Here is an 18,460-nt window from a genome sequence, read left to right as displayed (position 1 = left end):
GGTTTCTGCAAGTCTCCTGCTGTTCTGTGTCTTTCTCACTTTGCTCTGATCTCCATGTACATGTCACTGGCTGGCAGGATGACTGCTTCCTGATTCATGATTTCATATTTAATTCTTTCTATATAAAAGGAATCTAAAGGAAATTGTTACAAGCGATTTGGCCGCACTGCCTCAAATGATTGGAAACTATTTTATTCCCCACTGCCATTCTCTTTTTTTTTTTTTTCCTTTTTTTTTTTTTTCTCCTTTAAGAGAAAGGTTAGATGCTATCATAAACACTTTCCAGCCTTGAGCTATTGGGAGAGGGCATGCGAAAGGCAAGCACAGCCCAGGCCTGGAAGAAAGAGGGTCTAACCCAGGACACCCCAGCAGTTTGGGGCGTTGCAAGCAGCATCCTCGGCAGCAGTTCATTTCAGAGAGCCATTACTGCCTGAAACTGCTTTGGGTGTAGCAACACTGTGCTCATCCCCCAGGCGCTCCATGAAAGAGGCAACTGTTCCACATTGGGAATGCCGGGAAGCCTCTGGCCGCCAGCAGCTGCCAGAGGCGCCCTCATTAAAGCCCCATTGTTAGGCCCTCTCCAGCAGCACTGCTGAACCGCTCCCCTGTGCAGCCCCTGTCTGTCCAGCGGTTTGGGAAGAGGCAAATAAATAAATGTGGTCGGTGCTGGGAACAACAAAGACTGGGGGAAGCAAGGAAAGAGGAAGTGACAAAAAAATCCTCTAATGTGCTACATTTTTGCACAGGCAAATGCGAAGGAGTTGCTTTTCTGGGCTCTGTTTCTTTTGTCTTTCTGACTCCTGGATCTTGCTGTACTAAGGGCTTTGGGACACTAACAAACACACTGCAAACACAAGAAGGGGTGTTGCAGGAAAAGGGCGTTGAGATCATACTTAATCAAACTTCCTTACATTTTGATAGCTCCAGCACTGCTGCATGATAAAGTCAGTCATCTCTTTGCCTTTGAAATTCTCTGCAGCCTCCACAGCTGAGCCACACACGTCAGGCCAAGACCTGGATCCCAATGTTGGCAAATAGCTGAAGAGTTTCAGAGGTGAAAAAATGCCAGGTTGAGTTCATCTTTCTGCGCTGGCAGCCCATTGCAAAGGGAGACACACTGCATGATCTAACAGCACAAACTTCTTGGAGACTGTGAAAGCAGAGGGGTTTTGATTCATGGCACCATAGCACAGGCTTCCAAGGCCACGGAAGCTGATGTACTGCACGCCCTCAGCAAGCAATGGAGCTGATAGTGTTGAAAAGTTGAGTATTGCAAGTTTATCCGAGCGAGACAGAGCTGCTGTTGCTCACAGACATAGATTCTGGAACCATTCAGAGAGTGAAGCTCATTTATGAATCAATTAGACACTAAAAGGAGAGTGTAAAAAATGTAGTTAGATGATGAAAAACTGCATCCCTCATGTTGCAGTAATTCAGTGGCATTTCCTTGCACTTTCCAAAACCATGCTTGTTTCTGGGGTTGCAAGTAGCCAGAAATAATTCCCTCACCTCTTACTCTTGCTCAGTTTTGGGTAAGAATTTGGAAGAGGGGTTTTAGACAAGAAGAACTATTGGCACTGCAAGTATCTTTGCTCGCCACTGCTTCTGAGGAACATTATTTCTGTCTACCCTCTGGCTGGCTGTACCCAGAAAACCATCTCTTCGTCTGCTCTACCCCTGCTATCAAAGCTGCCCAGATTTTGAATTTTGTTCAAAAAAGCTCATTCTCCCCCTTCTGGCCCTCTCTCTTCTACCATTCACTGGCAGTCTCCAGTTGTTCCTATATGACCACATTTGCACTCAGACCAGTTTTTTCCAACCTTTCCCTTTCCAGTTCAAGCATATTAGGATTTCTTCACATGCGTTCTCCATCCTACCTTTGTCTTTAATCCCTTTTCCTACTCATTCCCTCTGGTCTACTTTTTTGTTTCTCCACCATGCTGCTTCTCTCCCAGCCATTTCTTTGGACACATTATCGTTAGCTTCTATGAACAGCCTCAGCTTAGGCCTGCCTCAAAACCAAAACCATTTTGACTTGCTGCTGGTGACTTGTAGGTGGCAGTCTTTGCCATGAGTTGGTAATGAACCATGTCCCATGAGGACCAAAGAGAAAGCTGTGCTATTGCATCTACTCTCTTCTAAAGCAGTGGCTATAAAATGAAGATTGCAGTCTTGCAGAAAGTTCTTGCAGCACTTTTTTTTTGTTTTCCAAGATTAGCAGAATTAAAGACAGTATCCTGGCCAAATTCCAGTTTAGGTAATCCCTTCTGCTATTTCAGATAGATGCTGCATTGTTTTTCCATTTCCTAGCCCTAGAGGTTTGCTGGTAAATGGCTGTCATGTTCCGCTCAAAGCTAAAACCTCACATATCAGGGCAGAAGGTAGCCACTAACTCAAGAGAAAGAGGAAGCAGCCTTTGCCTCTAGGTCTGTAATGCCACCATGGTGTTCCTCACATCTCGCTCTGAGGCCCCTGCTGTGGGGCCTGCTTGAGATGGGCAAACTGGGTGAGTGCCATCCTTTTCTTCTCTCACCGTGATCCGATACGACACTTCCCACAGTTGCGAGGGCCTGCTTTTCAGTATTGGGTGATGAAAGCCACATAGCTGATACCCTTCACATTTAATAATAATCATAATAATGAGAACTTTGTGTAAAAAGAAGATGATACCAGCATCATTTAACCACTGAGGGAAGTAGGACATGGAAAGAGGAGTGGCCTGAGGTCTCCTACTGAGTCAAGCAGAGGTAGGAACAGAGTTTGCCGTAGACTGTGGTGTCCCACTGGTGTGGCTCCTACCACCTCTTTTGCTCTGTGCAATTCAAACAAATCTGAGCAACTCAGCATTCGTTCTAGATGTACAAACACAGGGATTTAAAATGAAAACCAAAAGGTATGATTATGAGCTGCTTACATCACCATGCTTACCAAACTGGTTGCTGGATGAATGAAGCCAGGCTGAGCTGCAAAAACTCTTTTCACAAGTGAATGTCAATGCCCCTTTTAAATCACCGGTAACTTCCTGCACTCAAGGCATTCCATGGTGGGCAGCACTGCCCAGGGCGGGAGGGAAGTTGTTCCTAATATTTCAGACAACTGTGCTGCTGGTAGCTCGCAAAAGTGCTCAGCTGAAACTGCTGACACATGTCAAATTCCCCAAGCGATGTAACTGGCCCAGCCAAGTGAGTTCAAGGAGCCATCTGGCCAGGGCTGCAGAGCCCACATGCCAGGAGCCTGCCTCTCGCTCCCCGGCCTGGGATAATTGGACATTGTTCAGCCACTGAATCGCAGCTCTGTTGGGCTTGTATGGACGAGCCACTTAACATGCAAACGGCCAAAAGAAGGAGAGGGTCAGAGATGGCCCATACCCCTTCCTTTCCCCAGTAATAAACAGAAGGTTTGTGTGTAACCAGGATGCCCTGACACAGGGAGGGGAGATGGGGGGTGTGGAAGAGGAGGGGAAAGGAGAAGCTCCCTTGAGTACTTCCCATTCAAACCCTAATATGTCACACACAGACCTCTTCAAAATCAGGAGAAGTTTTTTCTGCCATATGCAGGGTTTTGTTTCAAATCAGCTTCCTGCGAACTTGCAGGCAGCATCCAAAGCAGCCTGAAGGACTCGGCAGCATGCACTGCTACAATTGAGGTGTTCACTCCCTTGCACCATGTTAGCCAAGGCCTCGCTTTTCACCACCACAACCGAAACACAGAGCTCAAAGCACTGCAGAGACAGGACTGCACTGAATATCACACGCTCCATACAGGCTTAGCTGTGAGATAAAGCACGTAACACTATTGTTACTCTCTTTTCAAGGAGGCAGAAAGTGGGGAAAGGGATAGAAAAGAGGCACTTGAAAAGCTGAAATATCTTTCCCTAAGCACAAGAACTGCAGTTACAGCCACCTTCACTGTCCCCTGAATCATGAACATATTTAAACTTTACATATTCTACAAAAAATCTCTGGCAAGGGGCAGGAAAATGTTTTCCTGATTTCTCCCATTCTCCCAAGCAAACCCTCAGGGTTCCTTTTCCCTTTTCTACCTATGCTCGATTAAATTTGTTTCATAGGTATATCATCTTCTAAGGAAAGAGCCTTGCTGTCACATTTGGTCCATCTGCTAAATCATTCCACCATCCTGCAGTGAGTTCAAATCTGGAATAAGAGACACATGAAAAATCCACAGTAGGGCACCCTTATTAGGCAGGGATAAGCCTCAAAGCCATTAGGATCCAGAGCTGCAGTTCAGGTCTGTCTCTAATGCCCAAGAGCTAACATCAGTAATTTAACGAGTGCCTTACATCCTGAAATACTTTACAAACTGCAAAAACAAGACTCACCCCACCCACCTCTGGTCTGGGAGGTGGCAGCTGCTGCACTGGGCAGAGCACCACTGCGAGACAGTTTAGGACGCTGACTGAAAATAAACCACAGCTCTGACTGAAACTGCTTGTGGAAAAGGGAAAGAAGTAGCACTGCATGTATAGATGTAAAAAGATCCCCATCTGCTAGAAACAAAAGGTAAACTTTTTTTAAGGTGTTGAAAGGGCCGAGGCCCTTGTTTCATACCACACCCAAATAGTAACATTTCCTTATATGATGCCAGGACTAACGGATAGTAAGTTTGCCATCTCCTGAATACTCCACCATGCTTCTGCTGCAGGTTTTCTTGGGCAACTCCCGTGCAAGCACTAACCAGACATAAGCCTGCTTGGGGTCTAATAGCTGCAAGCACAGCTTAAGGCTGAATAACTGCATGCTTATTTAGCTTCCACGTTTAGGAGTCGTAAGTAGTATCCAGTTAATCTTCTCAAATCTCATTATTGCAGCGGAGTGACAGACAGGCATTTTAGAGGGCTAGAAATGAGGACTAATTAGAACTTCTAACCCTTCTTTGTATTTATTACACTGGTTCCTTCCCTGCCTCTGAAGCCTGGGTATTAGCAACGGCGGGGAGCTGCCTCCACTGCCACTCTCTGTGTGCTGCCTCTAGGACCCCGGGTGCTACGGGCAGAGTCGCCTGGGCCCAGCGCTTCTGGGAACGCGATTGCAGGAGGACTTCCCTCCTCGTTCAGATTACTCCAAGTCTGAGGTGGAACCCCCAAATCCAGGCCATTGGTATCTGGCATTCAATTTTCCTGACTCAGACCCCTTTTGTGGATTTACACAGCAAACCTTGGGCAGCAGTATGTGACTGACGCTCACTGTTGAGCCAAGAAGGAAGAATAATGGACTCAATAGATCAAAACCAGCTCTTCCCATTTACTGCTCTTAAGCCCGCCTTAGGCGCAGATGCTTGATGTATTGACTTTGGCAACACGTGCATACTGCCATCCTGCCAATAAAATTATTGAAATGGAAAAAAAAGAAACTACTAAGTATGGAGAGACTGAAAACATTTGAAAAAAGGAAGAATCCCCTACGCACTCTCTGTAACCCTGAGCCTTTGCCTCAAGCTAAACCCCACTTTCTTTCCAGAGGATCCAAAACATTTGTTTTAACTTTTTTTGTTGCATTCCACTACCTTGTTGTACTTCTGGTTTCCAGCCGAGCCTGGAAGGGAGAGAACAGAATTATACAAGGAAGTCTGTTGCTCTATTTTTCTGGCTTGATTAGAAGCAGAAGGTGCAATAAATCTTACAAGGGAGTTTGTTCTCCTTTAGTCTCTCATGTATCTAAAATTACCTGACCAGAGAAACAGTGAGGAAAATGCAATACCAAGTGGAGAACACTAGGAGCAAAAAGAGAAAGAGCAAAATGGTGAAGCTGTTTACCCCCCCCCCCCCCCCGCCTTGGATTTTGCATGAGCAAAGAAAGCAATTCAGTCCTGCTGACAGCTTATTTATTTCACACAAATTGAGGCACTGACACCAGAGGTCCAGAAGGAGGGCTTATCCTGCCTGATCACACCTCTGAACCTCCTGAGGTTTAACTGCCATCATTACACATAGCGCTGTAATGAAAGATGAATAGAAAAACAAGCACTAGTTGCACACAGAGCAAAGGGTTCTCCACATGCTAGTTGGCCCTGTGACGCTGCCAAACTGCCTGTCTGCAACAGCACAGTCAATCACATTCACTGCTGGAGATGGCAAATACAGAATACTAACAGTATCAAAAATATCCTAACCGAAATATTCAGATCCAGAGTATTGAACCCCATCCTTTCCCTCAATACATGGTTTTCTGGGTTTGCTAAAGCAGCATTTTTTGACAAGCCAGTGAATATAGATGGTGGCCACCCCACAGATCTAGCCTGGATCTCACCGTGAGCCCTGCATCTCATGTTTAGAGAAGGTCTGCGAGCTTTCAGAACAAAAGACAGTACCAGTGCTGCTGCATTTCATGAAAACCAGGGTGGTAGTCTTTAAATGAAGTTTGGACTGGAGAAGCTGACCTGGTCTCCTGTCTATTAAACAACTTACTGTCAAATTAAAAAACTTAGTTATATCAGGAAAAGTTCTCTGGCCATTTGGATGTTCAGACCCTGTTTTAAAGATGCAGGTACATCTCCTTTAACCATTTCACCACTTGACAGTACTTAATCATGTTACAAACCCAAATGCACACCGCAGTCACAGAAGGGAGAAAGCAGAGAAAGGGCATGAGATGTAAAGTGGGCTTTGCATTTGGTTTGGGTATTAGTTTTTGTTCTTTCTTTAACTGTTCTGTGCCTTACAGAACCAAACAAAGCCACCTGTTCCAGATGATGAATCTTCAAGCTGCTTCTGGCCTCAGAGACCACAGAAGATAATAGCATTTCCAAAGGCATTTAGCTAGCTGAGCCGTAAGTGTAGAAGAGGGCAGAGAGAGGAGGTGGAGATAAACGGCTACAAACCCTGTTCAGCTGCTTAGGGCAGATTTCTGAGTGCAGCAGCCACAGCTGAGAGTTCCACACTGGGGTGCAGGGTTCCCCTGCTCTTGGCCAGTCCTTGCACTGGAGAAGGGCAATGTAACACAGCCACCACAAAAGGGAGAAGTCTGGCTATAAGCTCCCTGGTCCGTGCACAGCATCTTCAGGGGGGCTATACAACCATCCATTTCAGAAAGGTGTGCTGCTTCACAGCATTATGTGTAGGCTTGCCATTAAGCCTGCACAGCTTTCATAAAACGCAGCATATCAACGTATTATATAAGGCATGCATGAATTTGTTTGAGCTGGCCAGCAGCAAGACTGCAGAAACCATTAAAGAACAGGAGCCCTTTATGAAAAGCCAATGCATTTTTAGCATTAACCAGTGCAGAAAGGATCCTTAATACCATCCCAATTGCATATTCCCAGCCTTGGTTAGAAGGCCAAGGCCAATTTCTGATAGAAACTGTCTAAATTACTAGTAACAGTTTCTGCTGCTGCTATGGTAACTCTTTCCACATGCGCATTAAGTTATTTCAGTCCAAGTGGCCATCCAGCCAACCCAGCATTGCTTGGCACTGGGGCTGTCATGCATGGCATCAGTTGCTGGCACCAGGATGGACACATGCTGGTTTGAATCTAGGCACGGCCTTTCTTCCCAAGGGGGCATATGGCAACTGGAGGAAAAGAACTGAAGGCATTTGCAAAAGTGTGGATTTTCCTCTTTTCCTTTTGGTGCACTGTTATGGTGACAAGGTGTCTCCACCAGGCTGAACATAGGGAATCTAATCCAGCTGCAGAATTGTGTTCAAGGCAGGAGAGAGACACTCGAGAGGACTGGGACTTCCCTGTCCACTGCAGTTGTGTGTGCTGGAAGACTTTTTTTTGTTAAGAACTGAACTCCTCTCTCACACATGCACAACAGCAGCACTGATGTGGCACGTGGGTGGGGGTGAAGGTTAGTATCAGTGTCTTTAACTTTATTACATGTAAGGGCCTATGCATTTGGTAACAAGCTAGGTCTAAAGCCTGTGGTGAGCACTTTCATATCTGCAGTCACACTGGTACAGAAGACTTGAAAGTCTGATTGTGGTCTCAGATAAATACAGAAAACAGAGGGTTACATTATTGAATTAAGTATGAAAGTTAATAATACAGTCAGCACAGTTGCCCCACGTTATTTTACTTAACACTAAATTCAATTTATGTTACACTGTTCTCTGTCTGTGTCCATTGTAAACATGCTGCAGATTTTTTTGTTGACAATGCAAAACACGTTCACTGAGGTTATCAGCACAGAAGCTGAAGGCTCTGGCATATGAACAAAGGATGGCTGGGCTTGAGGCTCTGGGGATGGATGGAAAGTACAGGGACACATTAACTGCCCTAAAAACAAACGTCAGTAGAACCTATTAGTAGCATTTATATTGTAATAGATATCTGTAAGTTTCTGTTCTAAAGCTCTGACTAAGAGCATCTGGCACCCTGTTCGTGGTTTAGTGCTGGTGGCAGAGTTGGATAGGTCTCCATCCTTTAATCACCCTCCATTTGTATTTCACACTTAGGAAAACTACATCTGGTGCAGATCAGAGATCCCATCCAAGCACTGATGGGAGCAGTCAATTTGACAGCCACCCCACCCCATGCCCTTCAGAGCAGGGCTGGATATACTGTTACCAACAGGCTGTTTCCATTTTCCCTATTACAGTTAAAGGAAAAACTCTGAAACAAAAATCTTTGGCATAACTAGGATTTTTCCAGCAAATGTTGTGTCTATAGAGCCGCATCATATATGCAAAGCCCTGGTTACAGATGCAGCCTTCCTAGTATTTTGTCTGTCATGAGCTCCCCAGACTAGAACCAGGCCTACATCAAAACTTTGGATCTGAACTGCAGAAAATTGGGGATGTCCCAAACTACTTGTTCAACATCTCTGTAACAACCTATGTTATACAACCACCTTGTATTGTGCCAGTATTTCATCCACTGCAGATATTTCCCTGAGCCTTTGAGAGCTGTGATATCATGAGCACTGAAGCCCCTAGTCCTCGTTGTTGCAAGTCCAGATGAAATCTGCTCTTACCAAGAAAGAGAAAACATTTGCTAAATCAAAACATGTTTTCCAATCTAGAATCTGCAGGCAAGACACGTGACTTAGGCCATTTGCCAGGGTGGAGGGGAAGCAGGATCAAAGGGGGACTAGTGCATGCAAGTGACACATGTGCCTCCTGCGGCGCATGGTGAGGGAAATGTAAAGCAGGAGGCAGCACAGAACAGCTCTCTGCTAATCCCACGGTGCTAGTGACGAAAAGTCAGTACAGAGCAAGGAACAGAGCCTGCCACACGAATGTGTAACTGCAGTAACACCATGCCACAGGGACACCAAGTCCAGCTCCCAGGAACCAGAAACAGATTGAGGAAGTAACACAAACATCATCCAAACCAAGGAAGAACAGCAGAGTATCAGAAGCAGACAGATGGCTGCTGCTCCCATTGTTCCCAGTGTCTTGTTGTTCTCACTTTGTTGCCATAGAGGCTGATATCTGGGACTCATAACATAATGTTCTGCTTGTTAAAGTGGGTGGAGAAAAAGCAACCTCTGCGTTCTTAATGATTTCCCCCACACCATCCATTTGGCAGCACAGTTTCTCACTCCTCTCTGTCCCCTGCACACGCCTTGGCAGACCCTGGATGGCCAAGGAGTTACCTGCCCGCCCAGCCTTTGTGGCAGAGCTCTCTCTGCCACAGTTCTGCTCTGCTGTATCACCAGCCCCCCCTTTTTTGCCCCCTAAGTTCAAAGCCTGAGCATCGCTTTTCCTCTCATCACAAAGGTGAGGGGACAAAGCCTTAAATGCCCATGCACGCTACCTGACTACAGCCAGGAATAGATGCCATACAGTGCAGGTCATGGGGCTGCTTAGTGTATCAGCAGCGTGAGTTACAGAACAGACTGCAGCAGCACGTCTGATAAAAAGAGATGACCACTGCCCTTCAAGTCAGCACAAGAAGCTGTTCTTGTCCCCTTCTTCTCCCAGCCCCTGCCACTTTCTCCCTTGCAGGAGGACCAGTGTTTGCATAGCCTCAGAGTGAGGTAGGTCAGGGAACTGATCTGGATTGAAAGTAACCTGGCAAAAAAGAGAGAGAGGAGAGGAAAAAAAAAAGGTTTCTTTTCAGGTCAATCAGTTTTTGAGATAGAAATTCCCAGTGCCACAGTTTCTAATTTTGAGAGCAGGATGAAAGCTGCTCTCCATCCTTCGGTAACAGATTAAATGAGCATTTCATTTTTCCAAAGAGACTTTAAAAATGCCCTTGTCTTTTTCCTCCACATTGTCATTAACAATCCTTCAGGACTTTCTACATGCATTGCTAACCAAAAGCAAGAGCATACATTCACTTGGAAACATCAACACAGAAAAAGCAGCTTAAAAAGAAATATACTAAGCAGACACAGATGTATCTTTCCTGGTGGCACCTACATGAATTTGCAGCATCTAATTCCACCTAGGAACACAGAAATCCATGCGGTGACACTGTGCAACCTTTAAGTATTAAACTGAGCTAGGCAAGAGGAGTGTGTTGATACACTTAGAAGTGATAGGGACTTGCATGCACCCACACGCACATCCCTGAGCACTGTTATCCCACAAACATATGCAGCTGCACGTACGAGCGTGAGGAAGGAAAGCTGCATGACCCAGCAAAGCTGCTTCACATCTGGGCAGCAGGTTTCGCAATTGGCTCCAAGGGGAGCCTGTCCTCAAAGCAAAGTACTTTCTTCCTGAATAGCAGGTCTCCTTATCCATCTGAGCACGGATGAGGCAACTTCACAATGAAATACATAGCAACAAAATCAGGCAGAAGCTAGTATGCTAAGGGTTGTCCCAGAACAACTCAAGAGCATCCAGGGCTACCTTTCCTTTGCACAAAACATATTATTGTTGAATTATTGTTGCTAGTCTTCCTCAGAATACTTGCCTAGAAATACATCTCTCAAGAATGGCTAAAATTCTGCTTGGGGAGCTAGTGCAAGCCAGTACTACTACATTTTTCATTTAATGTTAGTGGTCTAATAAAACTTTTCTTCTCTTTCATTCAGACGTAGTTGTAACAAGGCAGAAGCAGACATGGTACAACTATGTAGAGCAGAAGAGTATCATATGGGCTGCCCATACCACAAAATGTGCTGTGGGGAAGTGATAGGAATAGGGTATGAACAGATGTCGCAGTCACTATTGGAGGTAAAGTCATCAAGGGATCAGGGTGAACGCAGACTAACTGGGGAGGAGGATGTAGGAGCTGTGCAGCTATGACCAAATCACATAATGTGGGACTGTGCAACACACCAGCCAGGGCAAGGACAGAACAGGTCAGAGTCCCTCATCTCCCACCTGAGTCAACCCAAAGCCAGGAGCAACTGTGACAAGCAGTGGAGAGAAATGGTTGGGGTTGTATGGTCGAGTCTACAACAAAACAACACAGGGTGAGTAATTGAGCCAGGACTATTGGGGACTGTGAGCTAACTGAGGATTCAGACCTAGATGGAGAGAAGAGCTTGGGAAGAGGTGGTGTGTTGTATTTGCACAATAAAGAATACCGAATCATCCTGCTGATTTTCCCAAAATGTAGCACAAAGTCTCTGCCACTGAGTAAAATTCAGCATCAGAGCAGTTTGCTCTGTAAACTAGAACATCCTGAAAATAATCTGGGCCCCCTTTACACACATTACTGGTCAAGCAGAAAGTTCCTTACAAATGGGACACAAAACAGGCTGCATTAACATTCAGGCATTAATTTATTTCTACAGTCACATCAACATCTCAGCTTCAAGAAGGAAAGCTTGAACTCATGGTCCAAGCATAACCAACACCAGCATCTGTCCAAGTCATCAGAGAGGTAGCAGTGGCTTTGAGAGGTGTGAAGTACACCATCCACCTTAGCAGGCTGTGTTTGCAGATACTCTCTGCATTAGACAATACTGCTCTTGCCCCAAACCAAGGGGCTGGCTCACTCCTCTGCGAGGGGATCCGTAGTTTCTGGGTGAGGGAAGGGCAGTGATGGCTTCTTCGCCATCCTAACCTTTCCAAGAGAGAAAACCCCTCCACTTTCCTGAGAAGAGGCTGCAACACTGATCTTGGCCAACAGACAACAAGGATTTGTATTCTGAGGAGACAAAGAGAAGCCCATCCTCTTCATCTGATGGCACACCCTACCTCCTTGGGAGAAGAAAGTGCTTCCTGCTTCCTCCAAACAGTCACAGTGCAGGGAAACCACATGATAGCACTAAGTCTCAAAAGCAGAACTACCACGAGCCCCATGTCCATATACTTACAGCCCCAGATGGCTTTATGACAACTTTTCCCTGGCTCAGCCACCCCCAAGGGCCCTGCTCCTTGGCCCTGGCCCAGCTGAGGGAGTTCCCACCGACAGAAGTTGTCTCCTTCCCCGTATTACAATCCAGGGCTTACAACGGCGCTCACCCATCTCCCTGCCCTGCATTTGCAGAACATAGCTCCCGTTTCCTCCCCTGCCTCCAGAGAGTGCTGCCGGCCAGCCCCACTTCACAGTGGTATCAGAGCTCTCTGCTATGGCAAGGAGCCTCAAGTGGTGAGCCCTTTCAAAGGCCTGTAATGAAGCGGCCTGATTGCTACAGTGAATAACAAACAAAACCAGTAACCAAAGAGAGAGAAAGTGCTCTGGGTGCTATCCACTGAGGATGAGAGCCATTGAGGGAACTGCGGAGAGTGTGGGAGAGGGTCAAGGGGAAAAGCTGAGCTCATTGCATCCCAACCAGAGACAATATCAGGCAGGAAACAGATGTGCAACAAACCACAGAGGGGTACAGCAGCAGCAGGATTAACCCTCTGGCAAATGGGGGAAGCTGGGACATGCAACTGACCTGCAGTCTAAGAACAAGGCATCTAATCTGAGATTTGACTTTTTGCTGTCCTAGTAGCACCTCTCATCCTATCATCTAGACACGATCATTTTAAAAATGAAGAAAACAGTTCAGCCTTCTACTGAGTCTTATTTGGCCCTAAACAAATGAAGCAAAGGTGGGTTTGGGTTGGTAGTGGTTCCTGTACAAAAGACTGGACTATCTTTCATTAGTGTAATCCAACTTTTACAGATGCTGTGGCAGTTTCCATTGAAAAAATGAAAGCGGTACCTAGATGTGTGTGTATCCAGTATCCCAGTCTTGATCTCCCACAGTTAGAAAAACTGGGAATAATACCCATTTTGGGTTAATCCCTCCGAGTTTAACAGCTTTGTCTTTTTCAGCCCACTCCTGCAACACTTCTGCTAGACTACTTTTCGTGACTTTTTTCTTAAGCAGTCCAGACTGTCCTGACCCAATTAAGGTTCATGCACAGCCTTGAATCTTGTCTTCTTTGCCAGCCCATCCATCACTATAAAATTATACCGTTGTTATTACAGGAACAGGGGGCCTGACATGCAGCTCCCACTGACTGCAGGAGAAGCACTATGTGCTTCTCTCCTCTGAAAACCTGACTAGTTACTGTGAGGCCAAAATATGGCTCTAACTTTAACCCTTCAGAGCTAATATCTGTTATCTCCATTACACCAATACAGCACTTAATAACATTTGACACAAAATGTTTCAGTAGGGAGCATTAGTAGTAACTTCTTCCTGCTCCCTCTAGCATTTTGCTGAGGGTGCCTATCTATGCTCAAATCTGCTTTCTAGTGAAGCTCTGACTTTCCAAAAGATCACTTGTCTCTGTGTATAAATTCAGTGCTAGCAGAGATAGAAGAGGGACTTTGTGAAATCAGCAGTCTTTTACTCATCAGTATTGCCAACCACCATTCCTTTATCATGTCTTATGTGAGCTTTTCCTCTAATCTGCTGGTATTAAAGACATTGTTTCAGAATTTCAGTAAGGAGGAAGCACTCCTGATTTTTCCCCAAGTTTCTAGTCCTCTTGGCAGCAGATAAAGGCTTGAAAACATGACTCAGATGTACACAAAAGTTTCAGAAAACAGCAGAAAAAGAAGTCAGCCCTGGTCTTTATTTTATCTCATGGTTTTTGTGGCTTGACTCATGATTTTAAATGCTTGGGAGCACTGATAACAGTCTGCCCCCATAAAGGGCATAATGAATCTGTATGTTGAGACTACCATCAGAAAAAGGCCAAGTAGGGTCAAATGCGGTAGTGACAGGAACTGACTTGAAATATGGTAAATTCAATACATCCAAGCTTCAAGCCAACTACCATACAGCAAAATCTGTCCATCACCACTGACCTATGTTAGATCTGAAAAGTCAACTTATGGGCTAAAGGTTTTGTATCTCATTTTTAATCTCCTGAGCTACCCCTCTGTACCTGCCATTCTCACCACTCTTAAATACTTTGTACTTCTGCCACAAATTTTATTGTATAATCATAAAGCTCTTTATAAGTGAGCCTGAGGTACATCTGGTAAGGGAGATGGCAGGATCTTTTCACCATTCACAGAAATGCAGCTGTCTCTGAAGTTACTAAACTGCACTGCAAGTTATTAAATGGTTAAATGACAGGAGAGGAAATGCTGATACCTTAAGCAGAACATAATTCTCTCCACTGGAATTTGGCAAGGACACAGGGACTAAGGTCCTTACAGAAAGCACAAGCTGCTCTTCAACAACCACAAGCATGTAGGGACTGAAGTTGTCCATCGCCTCTGCTAAGCATCACACAAGTAGCACAGCACCCCCAACTGCAATGGCTGTGCACTAATCTGAAGGGAAAAAAGCCAGATTGAACCGTCTGCACCACCCCTGGACATCCCCAGTGCTCCCTTTGCCATATCTCCCCCAGCACCAAGCAGAGTGGGTCTCAGTTTCTATTTGCCCGTGCAAGCATGCAGGACCAGTCACACAAAGCAGCACTACAAGATGGCATAAAGCCTACCTGAGCGTAAAAGCAGAACCAATCTGATTTGTGTCCTGCCTGTCCTACAGCCTCATCTTCTTTTCCAGTTAATCCTTTTGGGTGCATTTTAAAACCTGTTTTCACAAAGGTCCACAATAAAATGTTTTCTGGACAGCAGCCAAAGTGTTCTGCTCCCTCCTCATCACTCCCAGCCACCAGTGAACAGTCTTATATCCTTGCTTCCAAGCAGGGAACAACTACAGCCTGCCTCCCTCCAGTTAAACACATAGTGCTATCTAAAGAAGAGATAAAGTTCTCTCTATATATCTCAACAAAGCCCCTGCCTGCAGGAGTACTGGATTGCCACTGAAAATAATCCTTAGTAGGAAAATTCATCTATCCCCAAACCAACTATCTTCCATACCCTAATCACTCTTCTAATTTTTTTTTCCACAGCAATAGGTTGGAAGTTTGAAACCTCCTTGTGACATGTGATTGCTCATTTCTTCCCAAGAGGTTACCCTGGCATACTTGGGTTCATTCCTATTGACCCTAAGAGCCCTAACAGCAAAGCAAGGAATATCTGTAATTCTCTCACTGCTTCTTCCCCTGGCCCCAGGATTTAAATTGTACCAATCAAACTTACAACCTTCTCAATAAATGTATAACAATTGAGTCTTTCATTTTGGGATCCCACACCATTGTGCAACAGAACATGCTATTCAGCAAATAACAGTATTTATAAAGGGAAAGGAACTTCATTTTCTCCCCCACTGCTCCTCAGCACAGCAGAGATAAGTAGGTTGGAACTGTGAACCATCCCACAAACAGGACTTGAGACAATGTCCTCCTTTCTTGTGGCCAAAAAACTATTTAAAAAAACTATGGGACTTTTGGTAATAAATTTTACTGTCCTGGCCTAATTTCAACTATAGTAATTATGTTCCTCCCTCTAAAATCCCCCTTGCTGCTTCAACTGAATATACGATCTGTGCCTGCCTTCCCAAGGTATTTTTTGGTGCTCCTGTAAGCAGCTGTAAACTGTTCTCTACCAAGATAGCTCTATTTTAGCACTGAATGGAATTTATATATCTGTATCTTGCTCTGGCAAAGTGATAACAGTCCATTAAGTCCATTATTTTTGTTATTTCAATTCAATTGCTGTTAAGGACTATATATGTTTAAAGATACAGTAATTGTTACTATTGACACGCAATGAAATTGAATGACTGGTTTTCCCCCACATCTAAATAAACACACATATATAACATGCTATTTTAGTGATATTTGTGCTGTCTCTTCACTGAGCAATGGAAAGGACTGCTGGATTATGTAGTCCATCCCTCAGCCAGTGCAATTCCACCCTGTACTTCATCAGCCACGCACATCAGCAAATGAAAGACCTGATTGTATGGCCCTCCCACCCTCCTCACACAAAGCTGACATTGCTGCTAGAAGCTTTTTTGCTCAGAGGAGCCTGATGTTGGTAAGAGTTAGTTAATTCAGGCTGGAACATAATGCTAACATCAGGGGCTGGAAAAGGCATATATTTATTTTTCCCCTTTCTAAACTGCAATTCTTTCTGTATGCCAAACTTTCAACTGCTTCTCTCATCATCTGACCATTAAGAAAAATTGTCCTGCTCCTTCCTTCATCCAAGACTGATCATTTCAAACTCAAAACCTGATCTTACTGCAGTTACCTCTTGTCTGGGCTACCATATTCTCACCTGATATCTGGGGGTAGGGGGTCAGGGAGAGGAGGAAGACAAGAAAGATAACAGACAGGGAAATGAAAATATTAGCTCGGCTGCCCCCCTACACCTCTCAACCATCCCTCCTTCACCACCATCACCACCCACAGCCCTATGCCCTTTCTCAACCCAGCAGTAAAAGAACAGTATGAGAATCAAGGAAGAGCAGATGGGACATTCCCAGTTCCCCTGTACAGGCCCTGGAGCACTCTCTATTCTCATGGACTTCAGCAGAATTTCCAAACCTGGAAGCAGGCAATGCTAAGCATGCTTCTGATCTGCAAGCCTAGCTCCCTAAAAGCCTGCTACTCCCTTCCCCAGGCCAAGGAGAAAGGAGAGGGTATCAAAATGTGTGACTGGCCATCTCTGCCCACATGCACACAGCCCAAGAGCCCTAATCCAGCTCTCTCCCCACACACCATGCTATTCATGCAAGGGTCATGCAGACGCGTCAGCAAAGCAATCTTCTGATTGTTCATTCATTGTGAGTAATTAAGCAATGACTCCACTTCCCGGGGATTAAACAGCTCCAGGTCCTCTAGCCCTCACCCTTGGGAAAGTTTTTGTTTTAGTCCTACCGGTAGAGAGGGGGACACACGTTCTGCTCCTCCGCAACCAGAGTGAGAATAAAGAGGCAATTACCGTCCTGCCCAGAGCTCTCCAGGTGTTCTGTCAGGTCACAGCCGAATGCGCTCGCAGCTCCCTTCCTCTTGAGTTTCTGCTTGGCTCCCTTGTTCTTCATGAGTTTAGTCCCAAAAGAGGTTAGCCCCCCTCCTGCCTTACCCCCCTCCCCCCCTTGCCTCACACCGGGCAACAAAAAGCTCGCCTTTCTCCTCAGACCACCGCCCGTGTCCCGCTCCCAGGGAGTAACATCGGGGGTCCCGTGCAACGTCCAGCCGGAGAAATAAACATTAATCCCCACCAGATGTTGGGCTGCTCCTGTGGCAGAGGAAGGTCAGGGAGAGAGGAGGCTCCCCAGCCGGCAGCAGCAGCAATCATAGCCCGAGCCCGGAAGGGTTCTCATCAGAGGGAAGTGGGTGGTGGACAAGTGCCCGCATCAGAGTTGGCAAGTTGGGGGCAAGCGATGGTGGAGGGTGTCTTTCCCTCAGCGCTGTCCCAGGATCCTCCACAGCCACCCTCTGGGTTTTGTCAGCAGTTCTGTCGCTGCTTCCAGAAGAAAACTTCCCAGTTTGGTCTTCCTTCTCTCGGCTTTCAGAGGAGACTGGAAGTTCAAAAGGACTAATGAAAAGAGACTGGGGAAGAGCCTGCACAAGGCTCCTCTTTGGCTCCCCCCCTTTCCCTCCTCCTGCCTTTGGACGGTTAGAGGAATGAGAAGACAGCTTCCTGTCCTGACTCCGTCTCTCTCCCTCTCTCCTCTCCCCCGTTTTACAAATCCTAGGATTATCCAGCTCAAAAAAATGCTGAAAGGAAGTTAGCTGAGGAGGGGGGCGGAGGACGCTTTTTTGGCAGTAAAGTGCATGTGTGTGTATGTAAGAGGCTGAGGGAAGGCAGAGAGAGGAGTTGGGGGACGGGGACAGGGGGAGGAAGAGGGAAAGCCTGTCCTGACAGTCAACAGATAACGGACTGCCTAAAAGGAAATCACTGCTCTACAAGTGGGAGCCGCAGCTCGCGATCAGACACTTCCTGTGCTACAAACGCTCAGCTTTGAAAAGGCCCGAGGAGGGGCTGGGGAGGAAGAGAGAGCAGGAACGGTTTCAGTAAATGTCTGTCTGCGCTCATTGATCCTTTTGTCATAAGACATCTTCCTGCCCTGGAACGTGACTTTGCCACTTCAGGATTTGCCTTCCTCTCCAGAGGTACGGGCTGGAGCAACTAAAATGCAAGAAGGGAGCAGAAAGTTGGGAAACTAAAAAGAGGGGAGGAAGGAATCCTTCAGCTCCCTCCTCCCAACAAGCAGAAACAGATGCTGTTAGGGCTTTTGAATTCATGTACTTTCAAGTGAGCTCCCAGAAAAGGCTCCCTT

At 45.9% G+C, this 18,460-nt stretch overlaps 1 protein-coding gene across 1 annotated transcript in view; it reads right to left on the bottom strand.

The window, feature by feature from the left end:
* Nucleotides 1–18,080, bottom strand: part of ARHGAP31 (Rho GTPase activating protein 31) — a 67,340-nt gene extending 49,260 nt beyond the window's left edge. The window contains exon 1 of the mRNA XM_064520138.1: nt 17,119–18,080. Within this exon, the coding sequence (XP_064376208.1) occupies nt 17,119–17,218 (100 nt within the window). The 5' untranslated portion in view covers nt 17,219–18,080. The remainder of the gene's footprint in view (nt 1–17,118) is intronic.
* Nucleotides 18,081–18,460: the final 380 nt, after the last annotated feature.

Source organism: Dromaius novaehollandiae, chromosome 1 (genome assembly GCF_036370855.1).
Source record: "Dromaius novaehollandiae isolate bDroNov1 chromosome 1, bDroNov1.hap1, whole genome shotgun sequence".
NCBI classification, from domain to species: Eukaryota; Metazoa; Chordata; class Aves; order Casuariiformes; family Dromaiidae; genus Dromaius; species Dromaius novaehollandiae.
The sequence above is the reverse complement of the archived record's forward strand: the minus strand, read 5'-3'. Positions and strand labels throughout refer to the sequence as shown.